This window comes from Impatiens glandulifera, chromosome 6 (assembly GCF_907164915.1).
Source record: "Impatiens glandulifera chromosome 6, dImpGla2.1, whole genome shotgun sequence".
Taxonomy (NCBI): domain Eukaryota; kingdom Viridiplantae; phylum Streptophyta; class Magnoliopsida; order Ericales; family Balsaminaceae; genus Impatiens; species Impatiens glandulifera.
The window spans coordinates 300,922-319,047 of NC_061867.1; the positions used below are offsets into that span (position 1 = coordinate 300,922).

Consider the following 18,126-nt stretch of genomic DNA (forward strand, 5'->3'; position numbering starts at 1 on the left):
TCGAAATCTGACACTTGCGAGATATTTTCGGATGCTGCAACTTTCGCATAAACGCCTCTTCGACTCGCACCGCATCATTCCCCCCAGGGTAGAAAAGATTCGTCCTCGAATCTGGAACCGCATCATCCTCATCAGAAGAAGACTCACCCACAAAAGGAACAAGATGCTTCACATTGAACACATCAGAGGTACGCACATGGCTGGGAAGGCGTAAACGATAAGCATTGGGGTTGATCTTCTCCACAATCTCAACAGGACCAATCTTCTTAGCAGCAAGCTTGCTATATTCATGAGCTGGAAAACGATCCTTAGTCAGAATAGCCCACACAAAGTCACCAACTTCAAAATCAACAGCACGCCTTCTCGAATCAGCCTTCTCCTTGTACTTGGCAGTAGCAGCAACCAAGCGGTCATGAGTGGTCTGATGAACCTGAGCCAACTGACCAACAAAATCCGCAGCAGTGGAATGAGGACGCACCTTGCTGGGCAGCGCTAACAAATCAAGAGGAGCACGCGGAGACAGCCCGTAAATCACATGGAAAGGACTGAAACCAGTGGAGCGATTAACAGCATGATTGTGAGCAAACTCGGCCTGAGGCAGCTTCAGATCCCAAGCCTTAGGATGATCCCCAATTAAACTGCGCAGAAGGTTCCCCAAAGACCTATTAACAACTTCAGTTTGGCCATCAGTTTGCGGGTGATAGGCACTGCTAAAATTCAGCTGAGTATTAACCAAACGCCAAAGACTCCTCCAAAAGTGACTCACAAAGCGAGTGTCCCGATCAGAAACTATGGAGGCAGGAAGTCCATGAAGGCGATACACATCCCTGAAATAAAGCTGTGCAACAGCCACAGCATCAGAGGTTTTCTTGCAGGGAATGAAATGAACCATCTTCGAGAATCGGTCAACCACCACAAAAATCGAATCAGAACCACGCTGGGTACGTGGCAGCCCAAGGACAAAATCCATACTGACATCAGACCATGGTTGAGTGGGAATAGGCAGAGGCAAGTATAACCCGGCATTAGTCGAAGCGCCCTTAGCCAACTGACAAACACGACAACGAGCAACAAAACGCCCCACCTCTTTGCGCATCGAAGGCCAGAAATAAGAAGCTGCAAGAAGCTGGAAGGTACGATCACGCCCAACATGGCCTTCTTTGTGGAGTTCCTGAATCATCCTCAAACGCAGGCTGCAATCTGGAATGCACAGCTGCACACCGCGGAAAAGGAACCCATCCTCCAAGACAAAGTCCCTCGAATCCCCCTGTTGGATGCGAATGAGGACCTGAGAAAAGAAAGGATCATCACGATAGAGGTCCACAAACGAATCAAAGCCGGGTACATGGACACGCATCTCCGCCAACAGCCCATGACGACGACTCAAAGCATCAGCCACGCGATTAGACACACCAGCCTTGTGTTTAATCACAAAAGTAAACTGCTGTAAATAAGAGACCCACGAAGCATGACGATGAGAAATCTTGTCCTGACCACCAAGATGCTTGAGGGAATCATGATCCGTATATAAGACAAACTCCCGCTGAAATAAATAATGACGCCAGTGTTTGACTGCCTGGACAATAGCATAGAACTCAATATCATAGGTACTGAAACGAAGTTTAGCGCTAGACAGTTTCTCACTAAAATAAGCAACAGGACGCCCAGATTGGCTAAGTACAGCCCCAATACCCAATTTCGAAGCATCACAATGTAGTTCAAATGGCTGGGAAAAATCAGGAAGAACCAAAATAGGGGCTGAAGTGAGTCGGTGCTTGATCTCAACAAAGGCAGCCTCGGCATCATCCGTCCAGAAGAACTTAACCCCCTTCATACAATCAGTGATAGGAGCCGTAACACTACTGAAGTGAGGAATAAAACGCCGATAGAAGGAAGCCAAGCCATGAAAACTGCGAACTTCAGTGATCGAAGAGGGGCGGGGCCATTGATTGACAGCCAGTACCTTACTCGGGTCCACTTTCAGGCCCTCCCGAGACACCACATAACCGAGGAACTGGGTAGAATCAGTAAGAAATGTGCACTTTGAGGAAGCAGCATAGAACTTGTCACGCCGGAGAACAGATAACACCTCACGAAGATGGGAGAGGTGTGCTACCTCGCTGTCACTGTAAATCAAGATGTCGTCGAAGTAAACGACTACAAACTTCCCAATGAAAGGGCGAAGAGCCTGGTTCATCACACGCATAAAGGTGCTAGGAGCATTCGACAGACCAAACGGCATAACCAGCCACTCATATAAGCCCTCACGAGTCTTAAAGGCAGTCTTCCACTCATCACCCATGCGAATACGAATCTGATGGTATCCACTCTTGAGATCCAGTTTGCTAAACACAGAAGCACCACCCAACTGATCCAACAAGTCATCCAACCGGGGAATAGGAAACCGATAACGCACTGTAATCTTGTTGATAGCACGACTATCAATGCACATACGCCAAGACCCATCCTTTTTTGGGGTAAGAAGGGCCGGGACAGCACAGGGACTAAGGCTCTCTCGAATGTGTCCCTTAGCCAGCAAGTCCTCCACCTGTCTACGCAACTCTTCATGTTCTTTGGGACTCATGCGGTAATGAGGACGGTTGGGTAGGGCAGCACCTGGAACCAAGTCAATGTGATGCTGGATATCACGCAAAGGAGGCAAGGCACAAGGCAGATTCTCAGGAAAAACATCTGCAAACTCCTGTAACAGCGGCTGCACTGGAATAGGCACCTCAGAACTAGCACCACAGGTAATCAGCGAACAAAATAGAGCAAACACCATGCCTGATTCGACCATGGCGGTTTGAAAAGGACCCCGAGACAACAAGGTGGCAGGGGGGGACACATGATGAGTGGGGGCAGCACCCTTCTTGGGCTGATTTGGCATCAACACAATCTTGGTACCATGAAATAAGAACGTGTAGGTATTAGCACGCCCATCATGTATAACAGAATGATCAAACTGCCAAGGGAGACCAAGTAAAAGGTGACAAGCATCCATAGGAACCACATCACAATATACAGCATCACGATAATGGGAACCAATGGAAAAATTAACAAGTACGCGCTTCGAAACTGTAACATCCGTACCTTGACTCAGCCAGGACAAGCGATAAGGCTTGGGATGAGGTTCAGTGGACAGACCCAGCTTCGAAACTGCAACCTCAGAAATCACATTCTCACAACTCCCAGCATCAATGATGAAGGTGCAAACTTTGCCACCGATGGTACAAGTGGAATGGAACAGATTATTGCGTAACCACTCGTTGTCAGGAGCACGAGGGGTTAAACATGATCGACGAATCACCAAAAGGGGGCCAACATCACCAGAAACATACTCCTCCGCTGCCTCATCATCATAAACATCATACACTGGGGCTGAATCTGAAGGAAGAGCAGAGTCAGGATCATCCACCTCAGTAAAAAGACCACGATTGGTGGACTTTGGGTTGCGACACTCTGCTTGGCGATGGCCAACTTCACCACAATTGAAACAACGCAAGCCACCGGGACGTCCCTGCGGGGGGGCTGTAGTGCCGCGAGGGGGGGCTGGGGTGGGATGGGCCGACTGGGAAGAAGAACCAATGCCACTAGTGGGGACAACCTGTTTTCCAAAGCTACCCGAACCGCGCCTGGCTAGCTGTTTCTCAGCCTGTGAAGCACGCTGATGTGCCTCAGAAACAGTCAAGGGATCAAACATATTCAAAATATCCTGCAACTGGAGGCGAAGGCCACCAATATAGCGAGAAACCAACTGGAGAGGGGACTCAGACAGGTCAACACGAGCCACAAAGGTGTAAAACTCAGTGGAATAGTCATCCACGGAACGAGAACCCTGACGAAGATTCTGGAACCGCTGGTACAGGTTACGTTCGTAATTATATGGTAGAAACGCAGCCCTAATATGCTTCCTGAATTTGTCCCAATTCGTGAGCTTTGCCTTACCATGACGAACACGTGTCTGTTTCAACTGCTGCCACCATGCTTGTGCACGACCATGTAAGCGGATCGTAACAAGGGGTACACGACGATCTGCAGGAACTTCCTTGAAATCCAGAATCTCTTCAACCTGAGAAAGCCAATCAATAAACTCTTCCGGTGATAGACTACCATCGAACTTAGGGATGTCCACCCTGAAAGCCTGCTCCCAGCGATGATTGGGGCGTTCAGGGGATCGATTCCGAAGACCACCGAGAGGGTTTTCATCTGTTATCGTAACATCATCTTCAGGGTGGTGCATGTGCATAGATGCATCCATCCGTTGCGTCAACCATTCAACCTGCCGCCTCAAATCGTCGTTATCACGGCGAAACTCAGCGTTTTCACGTCGCAACTCAGCAAGGTCACCATCATCAGCACCAGGGGTAGGGTTGCGCGGCTGTCTTCGGGGCGGCATACCTCAGGGTCGACTGGAAACTGATACCAACTGATGCAGCGTGCGTGGCTAGGATGAATCTTTATCAAGATTCGTTGATTCTTACGAATACCGAAAGTCGATAGATATTGAGGAAACCTCGTTTTCTGATTAATAATCTTCCCCTAACAAAGTGTTTTAAGATCCTTTAAATACTCAAACCCTAGCTTGCAAAAGAAATAAACAACTTTTAATAAATTGCAAAAAACACCCGAAACTAATAAAAAAATGCGATTTTGAGCCCCTAAACGTTTCCGCTCGAAAAACACTAGGCAATCGTCGAAATCTGACACTTGCGAGATATTTTCGGATGCTGCAACTTTCGCATAAACGCCTCTTCGACTCGCACCGCATCAGTGGGTTTCTACTCACAAAGAGAATGTTGTTGTTATGCTGTGAGAATTGGTCAAATCTTCTTGTTAGTTCTTATGTTATGCTCCAACAAATTAATATACTATATATATTTATAGTTCATACTTACCTGCTTTTTCATTCCAATTAGAACAGATTTGGCTTTCTTCAAGCTTGCTTGCTTGCCTTGCTTGTTTGTTTGCACCAAGCCTTTTATAACCATCTCCAACACCTACTACTACTACAACCAAAAAATAAAATGTGAATACTCACTCCTCCAGACCACTTGATGATGATCTATCTATCTATCTAACATTATATATATAGATCAAAACTTAATTATTAGCATCATCACCTTCATATCATCAATAATAATAAGATTAATAAAACTTAAAGCTAAATGAGATTCATTCATTGATAGATCTAACTAACAGACAGCTTGCTGATCAATCTTTCCTTCTTCCCAAGGTCTTAAAACTAAAAGATATATTCATTGACTGACTAGACTAGATAGAGCCTATATATATATATCATCATCCATCACTCTGCCATTGCCATTGATTATTTATGCTAAGCTAGTTTCTGGTTTTGCCAAAAAAACTAACTAAATAAAAATATTATTACAGGGGTGTTGCGAGAATCGAACTCACGACCTCTCGCACCCGAAGCGAGAATCATACCACTAGACCAAACACCCGGATGTTTAGCTTTCTATATATTATCACTTTTCTTCCTTCCTTCTTTCCTTCGTTAGGCAATCCATCAATCACAAACAAGTTCAGAAGAAGAAGAAGAAGAAGAAAAACTCAGTAGAATTGAATTCCGCAAGAAAAACCCTAAAATTCATCCGTCATCAATGGCTAATTCCAGCAACCCCGTAAGCAAGCAAGCTCGCTCGCTCACTCACACACACACCATACACAATCAATGATTTTTCTTTTGTTGCCTTCTTCTTCTTCTTCTTCTATTAATCCCCCCACCCCCCTGATGGATGGATAAATGTCTTCTCTATTTATTTGTAGGCGGCAGGTGTTGATAATACCTTCAGAAGGAAGTTCGATCCAGAAGAGTACCTCCAACGCGCTCGTGAACGTGAGGAAAAGGTACCTATTCCATCTTTATTTCATTTCATTTTCTTTATCTTCTTCTTCTTATTATTATTGTGCCATTCTCTATCTATATATAGGAACAGGCCAAGTCTAAATCCAAATGTAAGTAAACTAAACATAATTCCTTCTTCATACTTTTAATACTCTTTTATTGTTCTTCTTCTTCTTCTTCTTGATTCACCGTTATTGACATAACAGCTAAAGGTCCTCCTGTCGAAAGACAACCATTGAAGCATAGGGACTTTGAGGTTGATCTTGAATCCCGCTTGGGGAAGACTCAGGTTGTTACCTTCTCTATCTATCTATCTATCTATCTATCTATATATGTACCACCATTCAGGCAAAAAAGCAAGTATATGTACCCATTGGATATCTAATTCTTCATTGATCAACAACTTTAGACTAAAGTTATGATGACAAACTGGATTTTAAATCAACATGCTTGCTTGCTTGCCTGCCTGCCTGCCTGCCTGTGTTTGTTTTCCTACTGTGAAAACATCCACTTGAGTACTTAGGGTGCATTTTTAGTATCTCAATGCGATCATTTCCTTTCATTTTCTTAAATTGCAGGTAATCACTCCAATAGCACCGCTAAGCCATCAGGTATGTTGGTTTCTTCTTCTTGAAAGTGTGTGTTAGTAAAACTGGATTTGGTACTTGAAGAAGGGAGAGATGATTGTGTGTTTGGCATGATTGCATTCTCTACAGGCTGGATATTTCTGCAAAGTCTGTGAATGTGTAGTGAAAGATTCAGCAAATTACCTGGATCATATCAATGGAAAGAAACGTATGTAAAAACCCAACTAGCCTAGTTACAGATTTCATTTGATCAGAAGGATTATGTCTCTCTCTTTGTTTCCCCTGTAGATCAAAGAGCTTTGGGTATGTCTATGCGAGTGGAACGGGCATCCCTTGAACAGGTAGGTAACAATTCGAGCTTTGGGTATTCTATCGATGCACTTTCATGACAAATATATATTATAGGAGGAGATATGCAGAATAAGGAAGAGACGACTCTTGTTGTGTATGAAAACAAACTAATGTTCCATTTTTACCTTCTTCTGGTAATTAGTAGTGTTGATGTGTTGGCTGTGGAGTTTTAACAGGTTCAACAGAGATTTGAAGTACTGAAGAAAAGGAAAGATTCGGGAAGCTTTACAGAACAAGGTATATTCCTCCTGCTAATAATAGTACCCATATATCCATCCCAGTTGGTTGGTTGGTTGGTTGAGATAAACAAATAATTGTTTTTTTTTTTGTGGTTGTAGATTTTGATGAAAGGATCTTGAAACAGCAACAAGAAGAGGAGGAAAGGAAACGCCTAAAACGAGAGAAAAAGAAAGAGAAGAAGGTCAGTCATACATATATGTGGGCTGGGCTGATATTTCTCATCGGATTACTGTTACTACTATTATTACTAAGACTACTGATTGATCAATTGATTCATTGGAACAGAAGGAGAAATCAGCAGAGGAGGAAACTCCTGAATTAGACCCGGATGTTGCAGCTATGATGGGATTTGGGGGATTCGGTACTTCAAAGAAATGAAAAACAACTAAATTTAATCAGACGGACGGATCTCGCCTTCTTTATTAACCCCATTCTTTTTGTGCAACTGTCAATTTCAACTGAATTTAATCTGCACCCCATTTGGCTTGGATTGGCTTATGAGAATGTTACAATTAAGTTTTATTTATATATTAGTCATTGAGTTATTATATTAAAGATTTTACCAAGTGACTAGTCCATTTATAAGATTCTTTTTTTTAGCTTAAAATTATTGAACATTTGAGCCAGAGAAAAAGAGTTGTTATGGTTAAAGATCAAAATGGAAATCTCTGCTGCTATGTATGTGTATATGTAGTATCATCATTATCCTAACCTAACTAAAAACAAACCATATATTTTCGTATTGAATTTGAAAACCAAACTTAGTAGACACAAATCAGCCAAATACATAAATAAAAGAGACTGGCATATTGAATTTAGTCATTGGCAAAAGCAATTCAAATTGTTCAAAAAAAATGTTAAACCACAAAAATGAAAAATGAAACTTGGATCATAACAAAAAGCAGAAGAGGATTGCTATATGTTTGTTTAATCAGAACAAATGTTGGCTGAAACAACTGAAAATAATTCCCCCTATCATCATCATCATTATAATATCAAACACAACTGGTTGGTTCAATTTTCAAAGTTCATTTTACCATCTAATAAAAAAAAGGGGTGGGGGTGGGGGGCTCCACTCCACTCCAGTACTGGCTTGGCTGGTCTGGTCTGGTCTGGGTTCAAACACTACTTGATGTACTGTGAGACCCACTTGAATCCATCTCCATAACCCATCTTCCGGACAATGCTGCACATGAAGACCTCCAATGGGCGCACGTTTGAATCTGTCAAGTTCACCTTCCCCTTTCCAGTTGTCACTCCACTCAAACCCACATGGTAACGCAATTCATCCTCGGAAGCAGCATAAGGGATATCAATCTTGTTGCCCAAAATCAAGAATGGAACATTTGCCAATGACTCGTCCGAGAGCAGGGCGTCCAGCTCCTTCTTTGACTCTGCAAATCTTTCCTTGTCATATGCATCCACCAGATACACTACAGCATCCACCTGATTCATACATAACCCATATCAATTACATGACCAGTCCACACTATATCAAGGGTATAAATGAAAATGAATTTGACAGTAGTTGCTCTCATTCATGACAGACACCTCTAGTATATATCATACTACAAATTTTAATGAATTTGAACTTGCCACCTGCACTTCATACAGGTATACTCCAAATTACAAATGCTTAGACAGGCAAATAGATTGCAGAACTCAGCAAACAGCAATGACATTAAAGACAGGTTGAACATTGCAAATAATAAGACAAGCATAGTTGTAATTTGAACACAATATTACTAGTTTAAAAGGAATACATTATCAAGTTATGAGTTAATTGAGACTATAACAGTGTTGCTAATGTTTGGGCTCAACAAATAAATCCTGGAAAGTGCAATAGCAGTGGAAGGCCATGTTTGTAAAATGAAGCCTTAGCTTTCATATGTGGATGTTGGTGGTTTAGTTTATGTAACACAAATCAATGATGTAGGGTCACGACAAGACAAGGAACATAAATAAAACTCGCCCCAATCGGATGTCATATATGTATGTCTATCTATGCTGATTAACAATCAAAGGATTGCACTGAAACTCAAGAACAAGGTCAAACAAAAGAAGCAAACCTTGGCATAGTAATCCTTCCAAACCCTGCGAGCAATTTGATGCCCTCCGAGATCAAATGCTTTGAACTTGATCTTTCCAATACTAAGCTCCTCCGAGGTAGGATGCTGGGTTGGCTGGTGCTGAACCAATCTCTGTAATAACATCAACAGTGGACACATCAGATCAGATCGTTATATTTCTACGGGAGACATCAGAACGGCTAATTTCTATCAAATATCAGATCGCAAATCAATCTCATTAAGAATATAGAGTCAACATAATAGAACTTATCATGTATGATGTCTAGGAAAACGTATTTCAATTAACCTTCAGCAACGGATCATTACAGAACCGGAAGGAAGGAAGGAAGGTATCAGATAACAACAAATAATTGTAAGCGTAACAACAGGAATATATGGATCCATAGAAAAAATGAATGAAGTGGAAAGAGTAGATTATGAAATATATATATATACATGGATCTATCTAAGGAGACGACTAACCTCATCTTTCAACATGTGAAGCAGCGTAGTTTTTCCGGCATTATCAAGGCCGAGAAACAAGATCTTAGCCTCCTTCTGCCATAGACCGAGAGATGCGAGAATTCCATAGAACCAATCGAACAAAAACATGATTGAAAATCGGAAATCTAGCTCCGATCCAGGCGATTAGATAGAGGAAAAAATGAAATCGAGAAAGCAAAAAGGATGTGGATCGATCTGAAAACAAGAGGAGGAGGCGGCTAGGTTGATCTGAGAAAGGTCGCCGAAAGCACAAGGTGATGTCGATGAAGAGAAGAGAAGAGAAGAGAGAAGTGAGGTGGTTTCCAAATGAATGAGAAGGAAATGAGTTGTTGTTGCCACAAAGAGAGAGAGAGGCGTTCCAGATCGACGACAAGACAAGTTTGTGGTTGCCTTGCAACAAAACGCTTCTCTCTCTCTCTCTCTTCCTGTCTGTGGGTCCTTCCCCTTTTCATGTGCCCGAGCCGGACCGATCTATCTCACTATCTGGACCGGGTTCATTCTTTTACCCCCTTATAATATATAATATTTTATATATATTAATAAAGTTATCCACCTTTTTACAATAATATATCAATATTGAAAAGGAAACAAAAAAAAATATTTAAAAAAAATTACATACCATATATAATATAAATAAACATTGAAAAAATAATACAAAAACACGTTCATATTGTAAACGAGATTAACCATTCAAAAACAACAATCAACAATGATGTTTACCAACAAACCAATATAACATCTTCATGGTATTTAAAGTCTTTAAATTCTTGTAAATTATTAACGGAGAAGACATGATGGTGTTGTTTCTCTATTTTTATGAAGAACGAAATTTACATAACCATATTAATTTTTTTTAATTTAAAATAAAATTATACAAACATGTAATATAATTACAAAGAAAGAAGATACACCTAAATATGTAAATATTTGAATTTATAGAATAAAAGGCCGTACAATTAATTGTATCTAAATCGATGATACGATACAAATAAAACTAGAAGGGAAAAAAGATATCTAAATAGACTCAAAATGGATGGATTGGAGGAATCCATACCTATATTCTCTTAGGAAAATCCACTATAAAATAACCAATCCAAGTAAATTGTTTGATCTAAGACTCCTTCATAGTGTTTATAATTGGAAGAAGGATAAAGCGCCTCCATTAGGGAAACGGGACAAAATGTCGAGAAAATAGTAAAACAAGTTCAGCTGATTCCAGGAATTACGCAATGCAATGGAGGATCTTAGATCGCCATTGGCTCAGCAACTTGACCAGAAATGTTAACTTTAACCTGTTTCAAAAGGATTACCCGCATACATAAAAAATGAAGTTTATATAAGTTTTCTATGTGCCTAAGAAAGAAAGAAAAAGTAGATTTGAAAAAGGGTGAGTAGTCATGGGTGAGTCTAAGCAAAGGTAAAAAATTATTATATTTAGTGAATGTGTATGAAATTAATGGGATCTAGTTAATGTACCAGTGTAAAATGACAGAGAATCTCAATTCAGGACCTAAGGAGGCTGTGCTCCTACTCCTTACCTGCAACTTGCAAACCTACACATAGCAGCAGCATTTGGATGCCTCAGCTCTCTCTTCTTTCTCAACTCATTTTCTCATCCCGACCAATTAATTAACAATAACAACAACACTGTTTATTCTAAACCAACCAACCTCGTCTTCTTACCTTGGCAGACTTGAACAGTTCATCAACGACTTCAGATAATGTAGGATGTGCATGAACTGCAAATTTTATGTCCTGTACAAGAATAATTCCAGACTCACAATAGCAAATATACTACGGGATTAACCATATTTTGTCATTTTACCCAAATATGTGTATACAACTTTTGAATAAATTAACTATTATTATTATTATTATTATTATTATTATTGAATATAATAAAAATTAAAAGGTTACAAACCATACTTGTATCCGCGTTCCCATGGCTATAGCATTAGATACCTCATGGATGAGGTCTGCAGCATGGAGGCCAAAGATATGAGCTCCCAGTATTTCTCCATTATCAGGTCTATATATTAGCTGCAAAACCAATAGAATTCAGAAATATGTCACTCAACCAAGGAAATTACAAACAAAAAAGGGATAAAAAAATTACATATGCTACCTTTGCAAGTCCTTCTGGCTCATTCTCTGCCAGGGCTTTTGTGTTAGCTTTGAAGCTTGTCCTTGCAACACTGACTTCAAATCCTTCCTTGTCCGCTTTTTCTCTAGCTTGAGGCTGAACAGTTATGAGACATGATTAAGACCACCCTAATGACATTCATATTGGACAGAAATTTTATAAAAGAATGCTTCACCTCTGTTAGCCCAACCATGCTGATTTCTGGATGAGTGAAGCATGCAGCTGGGATGCTCAAATGGTTGAGCACGTGGTCTTTTCCACAAATTTGCTCCACAACTATGCTCATAAAGTAAAACCATCTCAAAAACGTGACAAAAATAGATAATTATCTTCCAAGGCAGAAGGAGGCTGTTACCAGAGATCCCTTGTGCACTTGCTGCATGTGCAAGCATCATTTTACCATTTGCATCACCGATACAATACAAATGAGGAACCTAAAATTTTAGAACTACTATTAGTCAAACAAACAGATCCATGAACACATTGATGAAAGGCTTACCAGCTTTCCATTTGCATCAATAACAGACATTCTCTCATCAACAGGAATAAATCCACACTGGGTTTCTACATTAATCTGCTCATCAAACATGACACAAGATTACTAGATTTTGGCACTTATGACTTGAAAGATCTTGCCGGTTGCTTTACATACATCTATCTAGACCACTTACATTCTCCAAACCGAGCCCTTTCGTAAATGGAGCCCTTCCAGTAGCAATAAGAGCAGCATCTACCTAAAATACTACACGATCTTCAGTATATGGCATGTTCCGTTATTAAAAAAGCCACTACAAAAACTGTTTCTTTTTTAGTATTGCTCATACTGATTTTGAGAATGGAATTTTCTCAGAAACTTCTTAATACTAGAAACTGAATTTCTTTTAACTGAAGTGATGTCTAAGATCAAATTCTCAATGATATGAGAAGGCATGCATGATAAGGAACCTTGTATCAACAACTAGCATCAATTTCTCCATGGATAACGGAAAATAGATGTTCTTCTATAACTGATTTAAGGACAAGCAACACCAAACAATTGTCTTCTGTTATTTCTTTCAAATCTGATGTATGCGTATAGGCCCGTATACCTATATTTTGATATCTTAATCTACCTTGATACTTTGAATAGCTCATGGATAACAAGAAAACATGCGTATGTAATCTAGCTGAAGACATTTACATATTTAATTCAGCATAAATAACAGATTGATCGTTTATATTTTCGTCGACTCTTTAGACAAAATATTTGCTTACACCACATACTGAAAATATACCTCCAAAGTATCTTTTGGTTCCTTAGTCTTGGCATCAATAAGCTCAATACTCACGGGTTTCCCATCCTTCGCTGGAGTAATCTGATTAAAATGTTCAATCATAATAGAATGTAACCAAAATTTGGAAACAGGGGTTACTCATAGATTCAAGGAGAATCATAAAAAAATTATTTTAGCTTTCAAGCAAAGTTAACTAAGAATTATTATTGAATGTAAACCTTGCTTGCAAATACACCAGTATGATAATCAATTTTTCTTGGATTAATCAAGACACGCTGAGCCAGCCTCCCAATCTCAGGATCAAATCCAGGCATAAGCTGGTCTAAAGCTTCAACAAATGTGACCTGCACAACTATCCCTTCATTAACTTGGTGACTAGTCAAATCTAATCCATTAAAATAAAAATCACCATAAACATAGAATCTACTTGCTGCAATCATTTGACAGTTTTCTTCTTCCTTTACCCACACTAAAGAGTCCTTTCATGATGTGCTTTATCACATTATTAACATAACAATAAATATTTAAAAAGGATATAATTGTACCTCACTTCCAAGGGCTGTATAAACATCACTAAACTCCAAACCAATATAACCGCTTCCAACTATGACTATCCAGTCAGGAACAAATTCCAATTTAAGTGCATGATCACTGGTTATTACTGTCCTACCTGCGAACTTAAAAGACAAATATGACTATCCACGGTAACTTAAAAGACCTAATATGACCGACCATAGTGGATTTTAGAGGGCACTTCATGTACATACATTTTCTTACAGGTGGACCAAGAAAATAAATATTTTCATTTTTGAAACAGGACACAGAATAATCATAAAATCGTCATTTAAGAAAAAAACGACAAAGACAAATAGACCAAAAACACCCAAAACACGTGGGGAAGAGGATGTGATCAGGACCCTGATAATGCAAAAAGCCAAACCTAACAAAGACCAAAGAAAAAGACAAGGCACAAGGACTAGTAGTGCTCCATATGTTAAGTTTATAAAAGGAAAAGGAAAGAGAAAAACATTTCAAGTTGATCTCTTTGGAGAGGAATCCAAGAAATTTGTAATACCTCTCTAGTATCTATGACATGATCCATTGGCAAATATTTAATTAATCAACTTAGATACTTCAAAATTTTAAGATTTCAACTGAAATGGGATTTGGAGCATATGAAAGATTAATCATGTTCAAAATATTCTCAATGTGGAACATTTCAAGAGCCCTGATATTTGTTAAGTAATAAATAGGAAGACTTTGACAAATGGTCCCTGGTCTAGTGGTCAGGACATTGGACTCTGAATCCAGTTACTCGAGTTTCGGTGGGACCTTTGTTATATTTTCCTTTTACTATTATTTGATTATTATTAGCAAAGAACTCCCATGAAATTAGTTATCATGAAATTACCTTGTAAATTTTTCTTTCAAAAAGAAAAAAATGGGGAGAACTCCCATGATTTTTTTATTATTAGCAAAGAGCTCCCATGAAAATGATGTCCTAGGGTATATTATTTAAGGATTTTTACACAAACAGAATAACAATACCAAGAATAACTGAAAAATAATCTGAATCCAGTTCTCATAGGCGCAGCACTTTCATTTCTTTTACTACATTAATAAACCATACATATATTGTTGATAAATAGACAAATTGTTGAAAAGCCTAACCGATAAACGGCATGAACTTACCATCAACTTCAATACCCTTAGGCACGAATGGTGTAGAGCCCGTAGCAATAATGATGTCTTTTGCTGTTATCACATTGTTAGCCCCATATTTCACTTTTTGTGGACCCTAATACACAAGCAACATCTTACATATATATAGATTCAAAGGCTATCAAAACACGAGCTTTATGGTCGCATCTTATAATAAATACAGAAAATAATGTCTTTCAGTATAAACATACCAAGATTGATCCAACACCAGTTAATATATCAACACCAAGCGCTTTCATCGAATTTGTCAGGTTATTTCGTATTTTTGAAGCAAGGTTGTTTGCATGGTCAGCCACTGCCTGTCTGTCATACCCAGCAGCTGTAACCTATAATTAGAATTGGAAATTAATAATTGACATGTTGAACCAATATAGCAAAAACAGAGGATAAGGAACCCAACATCTAAAAAGCATAGTAATTTTGTAAAATACAATATCAAAATATGAGCAAAATTTAACTATATCAAAATACACATGATAGTACAATCTTCTACATTCTTTACTCCCTTGATTCCTCAAGATGAAAAAAAATTAAATTATGACATATAAATAGTAAATACTGATGCAAGAGGACATGAGATCATACAGAAGAAGCATTTCCACATACAATAACTCAAAGGTAATTATGAGATTCCCTCATTTGGAGAGAAGTCAGTATCATATATGAGCTTTCCTAAAAACAAAAAAGTCCTTAAATTTGTATATGAGAACATTACAGATTTCAATTATGAGTTCAATCTGGGAACACAATCAAAATAAGGAAATAAGTGACTATGTGTTAGTCTTGGAAACAATTTGTGATAACAAAAAGAAAATGTTTTCTCTATCCAATTAAACCTTTTTAAGAAAATTGAGACATTCAATTTTATTATGAGAAACTAACTAAAAATACCTGACAACGGGGATTGGATTCAGATCAAATATAATCCACGACGTATGTAATTAGAAATGTAGTTGATTGGGTTAGATTAATACTTTTGTATTCAACTGATGAAATTTATGATGTATATTTTTTGCTTTGAAAATGACAACTTAGACAATTCAGCATCTCATTCATTCAAATTCTGTAAATCTTTTTCATTTAATACAATGTCTTTTCCTTTTTGCAAAACTAAAACTAAATATAACATGAGTAGTTATAAAATCTCTTTAAACGTGTATGATTGATGTCTGGATATACAACTCTTCCCCATTTCCATCAGAAATAATTTCTCCACCTCTATCTAAAAAAGGCACAAAGCTGAGAATGGACCAGATCCCCAGAAAACTGTACAACCGTGTCTCTGCTTATTTTGCAGCTATGATTTATGAAAGAAAGAAATGCAAGAGCCTTTGCAAAGACAATAAGAAATGAAGAAGAAATTTGAAAGGAGTTTGTACAATTGGAATCTAGCAAAGCATTCACTGGAAGGAAAGTCCAAATGCAAATCAGAACTGGCTGCTTTGCAAAGAGTGGGTCTTGATACTGATAAAATCCTCTTTAAAGAAAAAGACAAGAAAGAAGATGAAGAATCAAGTCAAGAGTTTAGTTTTTTACTTGATTTTGAATGTTGATTTGATCTGATGGATTCTTATGTTTAAGGAAATCACCGAACTGTTTGCAATTTACGTTTAAACTCAATAAAAGGTTAACCTTTTTCTCAAAAAATAAATAAATTGTGTTATCATTCATCCCGAGAATTAAAACCAACCACTTGTTACTATGTTATTATCATATAGTTCCAAAATATTTTAGTTGCATGTTAATGGTAACTTAAATTTTAAATATCTCCTATCATTTGTGCTATTAGTAAGTCCATTTGGAAACAATTGATAAGGTGTATTGAAGTCAGATACACTTGCATCCAAGTGCTTTCATTTGAATTTTGACAAAACGTTATTTTAGTTGATGTTACATATGTGTGAGACCTTGCATCCAAATTTTGAGAGACAAAAACACACAATTATGTTTCAAAATAGGCTCAATGTGGGATAGAAGGAAAAATACTAAGTGTTGCAACTTTAGTGATAGCAAACATAGCATGAGTTCCCAGTATAAACAAACAACATCTTACATCACCTGTATGCCAAAAGCCTTCATGTGGTGTTCATTCTGAAGGTCCCTCATGCGACCACTTACAGCAAGAAGGGCTTTGGAGGGAACACAACCGCGATTAACGCATGTCCCTCCGACAACATCTCCTTCAATTATAGCAGTTTTTAAGCCCTGGGATGGTCAATGTATAATATTACAAAATATTTAGCATCTAAACGTATAAAAAGAAGAAAAAATACACAATAACTGCATTTTTCTGATGTAGTTCTTCTAAAGGAACTCATCTTGCGAAGTATGTCAATAATGATCATTACATTGTGGGCATGACAAAGTACTTTAGTAATCAGTTCGTCAAGTTTTAGCTCATTCAAACCATTTGATTATGCTGAAACACTATGAGATATCTGCCTCCTTTATAAAATAAAGTCTATCAAATTGACTCCAAAGCTAAGACATTTTAATGATATATATACTCACGTTCAAGTATCTAAAAGTAATTAGCTCAAAACCACGCATGCAACCTCGATGACAAATGTGGTTGTAATTTTAACTAACCTTCTCAACAGCATGAAGTGCAGCGCCATGGCCCCCTACACCAGCCCCAATTATAACCAACTCGTAGTCGAAATCCTTTGAAGAAGCTCTTACCTTGTTCTGCCGCCTGTGAGAGGAAATTGCAAGTGGTCGTGGAGCTGAAGTTGAAGAGCGGAATCCATATACCTCTCTTCGAAGACCGCAGAATGGAATCGATCGAGGAACAACAACAACTGAGCCGGTTTGTGCAGAAAAAATGTCACAGACCACCGTGCGATCGGATGGAGCGAAGGAAGAAGGTGTGGATAGAGAAAGAGACGAGTGCATTTTGAAAAGGAGTATGTATATATGAGGAGAGAGATAGTTCGAGAGAAAAAATGAGATGTTTAAGAAGTGAAGGAGCAGACCTCGAGAGCTCCGTTGCAGAGGCGGGCGGAGCCAACGAAGCAGCAACTAGCAAACCAGATAGACTGATCGTTTCATGCCCACTGTTGTAGACAGACAGACAGACAGTTAAGGGCTGGCGCGCTCTCTCAGTGATGATGACTCAGGACGGGATTTTTTTCTTAAATAATCAAATACTTCATTTGAAAACTCGGTTCGACCGAGCTCGAGGAGCTCAATCCAAGTTCTAGTTCGAGTAGATCTTAAATTTTTCGAGTAGCTCGAATTATCTACCAGCCGAGTTTGCGTATAAATTTTGATAATCAATCGAGTATATATAATGCAAATAGAGTAACAGAACTCATCCAAATTTAGACCAAGAGAGCCAGACAGGCACAGTGAAAGTTAACATAAAGTA

The 18,126-nt window shown here is 38.7% G+C and overlaps 5 protein-coding genes and 1 non-coding gene across 9 annotated transcripts in view; 2 read left to right on the forward strand and 4 right to left on the reverse strand.

The window, feature by feature from the left end:
- LOC124942740 (sufE-like protein 1, chloroplastic/mitochondrial) overlaps positions 1-18,126 on the forward strand; it is a 68,726-nt gene that overhangs the window by 14,910 nt on the left and 35,690 nt on the right. The gene's annotated exons all lie outside the window — the stretch shown is intronic.
- LOC124941519 (uncharacterized mitochondrial protein AtMg00860-like) lies at positions 1,602-4,988 on the reverse strand. The gene is made up of 3 exons (XM_047481860.1): positions 4,896-4,988; positions 1,682-2,164; positions 1,602-1,610 (listed from the first exon to the last, which is right to left on the reverse strand). The coding sequence occupies exons 1-3, from the start codon at positions 4,986-4,988 to the stop codon at positions 1,602-1,604; spliced, it is 585 nt and encodes a 194-aa protein (XP_047337816.1).
- On the reverse strand, positions 5,391-5,462 carry TRNAP-CGG. Its single transcript has one exon. It is a non-coding gene; the product is annotated as a tRNA-Pro (tRNA).
- On the forward strand, positions 5,526-7,585 carry LOC124942744 (zinc finger matrin-type protein 2). Of its 2 annotated transcripts, none has more exons than XM_047483299.1 (10): positions 5,526-5,642; positions 5,788-5,868; positions 5,952-5,976; positions 6,073-6,155; positions 6,445-6,477; positions 6,583-6,661; positions 6,742-6,794; positions 6,981-7,041; positions 7,143-7,225; positions 7,330-7,585. In XM_047483299.1, exons 1-10 carry the CDS (start codon positions 5,622-5,624, stop codon positions 7,420-7,422), a joined length of 612 nt encoding a protein of 203 aa, XP_047339255.1. In that variant the 5' UTR covers positions 5,526-5,621; the 3' UTR covers positions 7,423-7,585. The 2 variants fall into 2 exon arrangements, with proteins under 2 accessions (XP_047339255.1, XP_047339256.1); XM_047483300.1 differs by having other exon boundaries at positions 7,333-7,585.
- On the reverse strand, positions 7,941-9,972 carry LOC124942745 (GTP-binding protein SAR1A). The gene is made up of 3 exons (XM_047483301.1): positions 9,597-9,972; positions 9,114-9,245; positions 7,941-8,490 (listed from the first exon to the last, which is right to left on the reverse strand). Exons 1-3 carry the CDS (start codon positions 9,723-9,725, stop codon positions 8,170-8,172), a joined length of 582 nt encoding a protein of 193 aa, XP_047339257.1. The 5' UTR covers positions 9,726-9,972; the 3' UTR covers positions 7,941-8,169.
- On the reverse strand, positions 10,534-17,959 carry LOC124942736 (dihydrolipoyl dehydrogenase 2, chloroplastic-like). Of its 3 annotated transcripts, XM_047483289.1 has the most exons (16): positions 17,346-17,958; positions 16,815-16,961; positions 14,948-15,082; positions 14,727-14,832; positions 13,580-13,704; positions 13,253-13,378; positions 13,035-13,115; positions 12,432-12,494; positions 12,260-12,334; positions 12,116-12,194; positions 11,936-12,036; positions 11,743-11,856; positions 11,544-11,657; positions 11,301-11,372; positions 11,094-11,170; positions 10,534-10,909 (listed from the first exon to the last, which is right to left on the reverse strand). In XM_047483289.1, the coding sequence occupies exons 1-16, from the start codon at positions 17,649-17,651 to the stop codon at positions 10,840-10,842; spliced, it is 1,791 nt and encodes a 596-aa protein (XP_047339245.1). In that variant the 5' UTR covers positions 17,652-17,958; the 3' UTR covers positions 10,534-10,839. The 3 variants fall into 3 exon arrangements, with proteins under 3 accessions (XP_047339245.1, XP_047339246.1, XP_047339247.1); XM_047483290.1 differs by lacking the exon at positions 11,094-11,170 and having other exon boundaries at positions 17,346-17,957; XM_047483291.1 differs by lacking the exons at positions 12,260-12,334; positions 12,432-12,494 and having other exon boundaries at positions 17,346-17,959.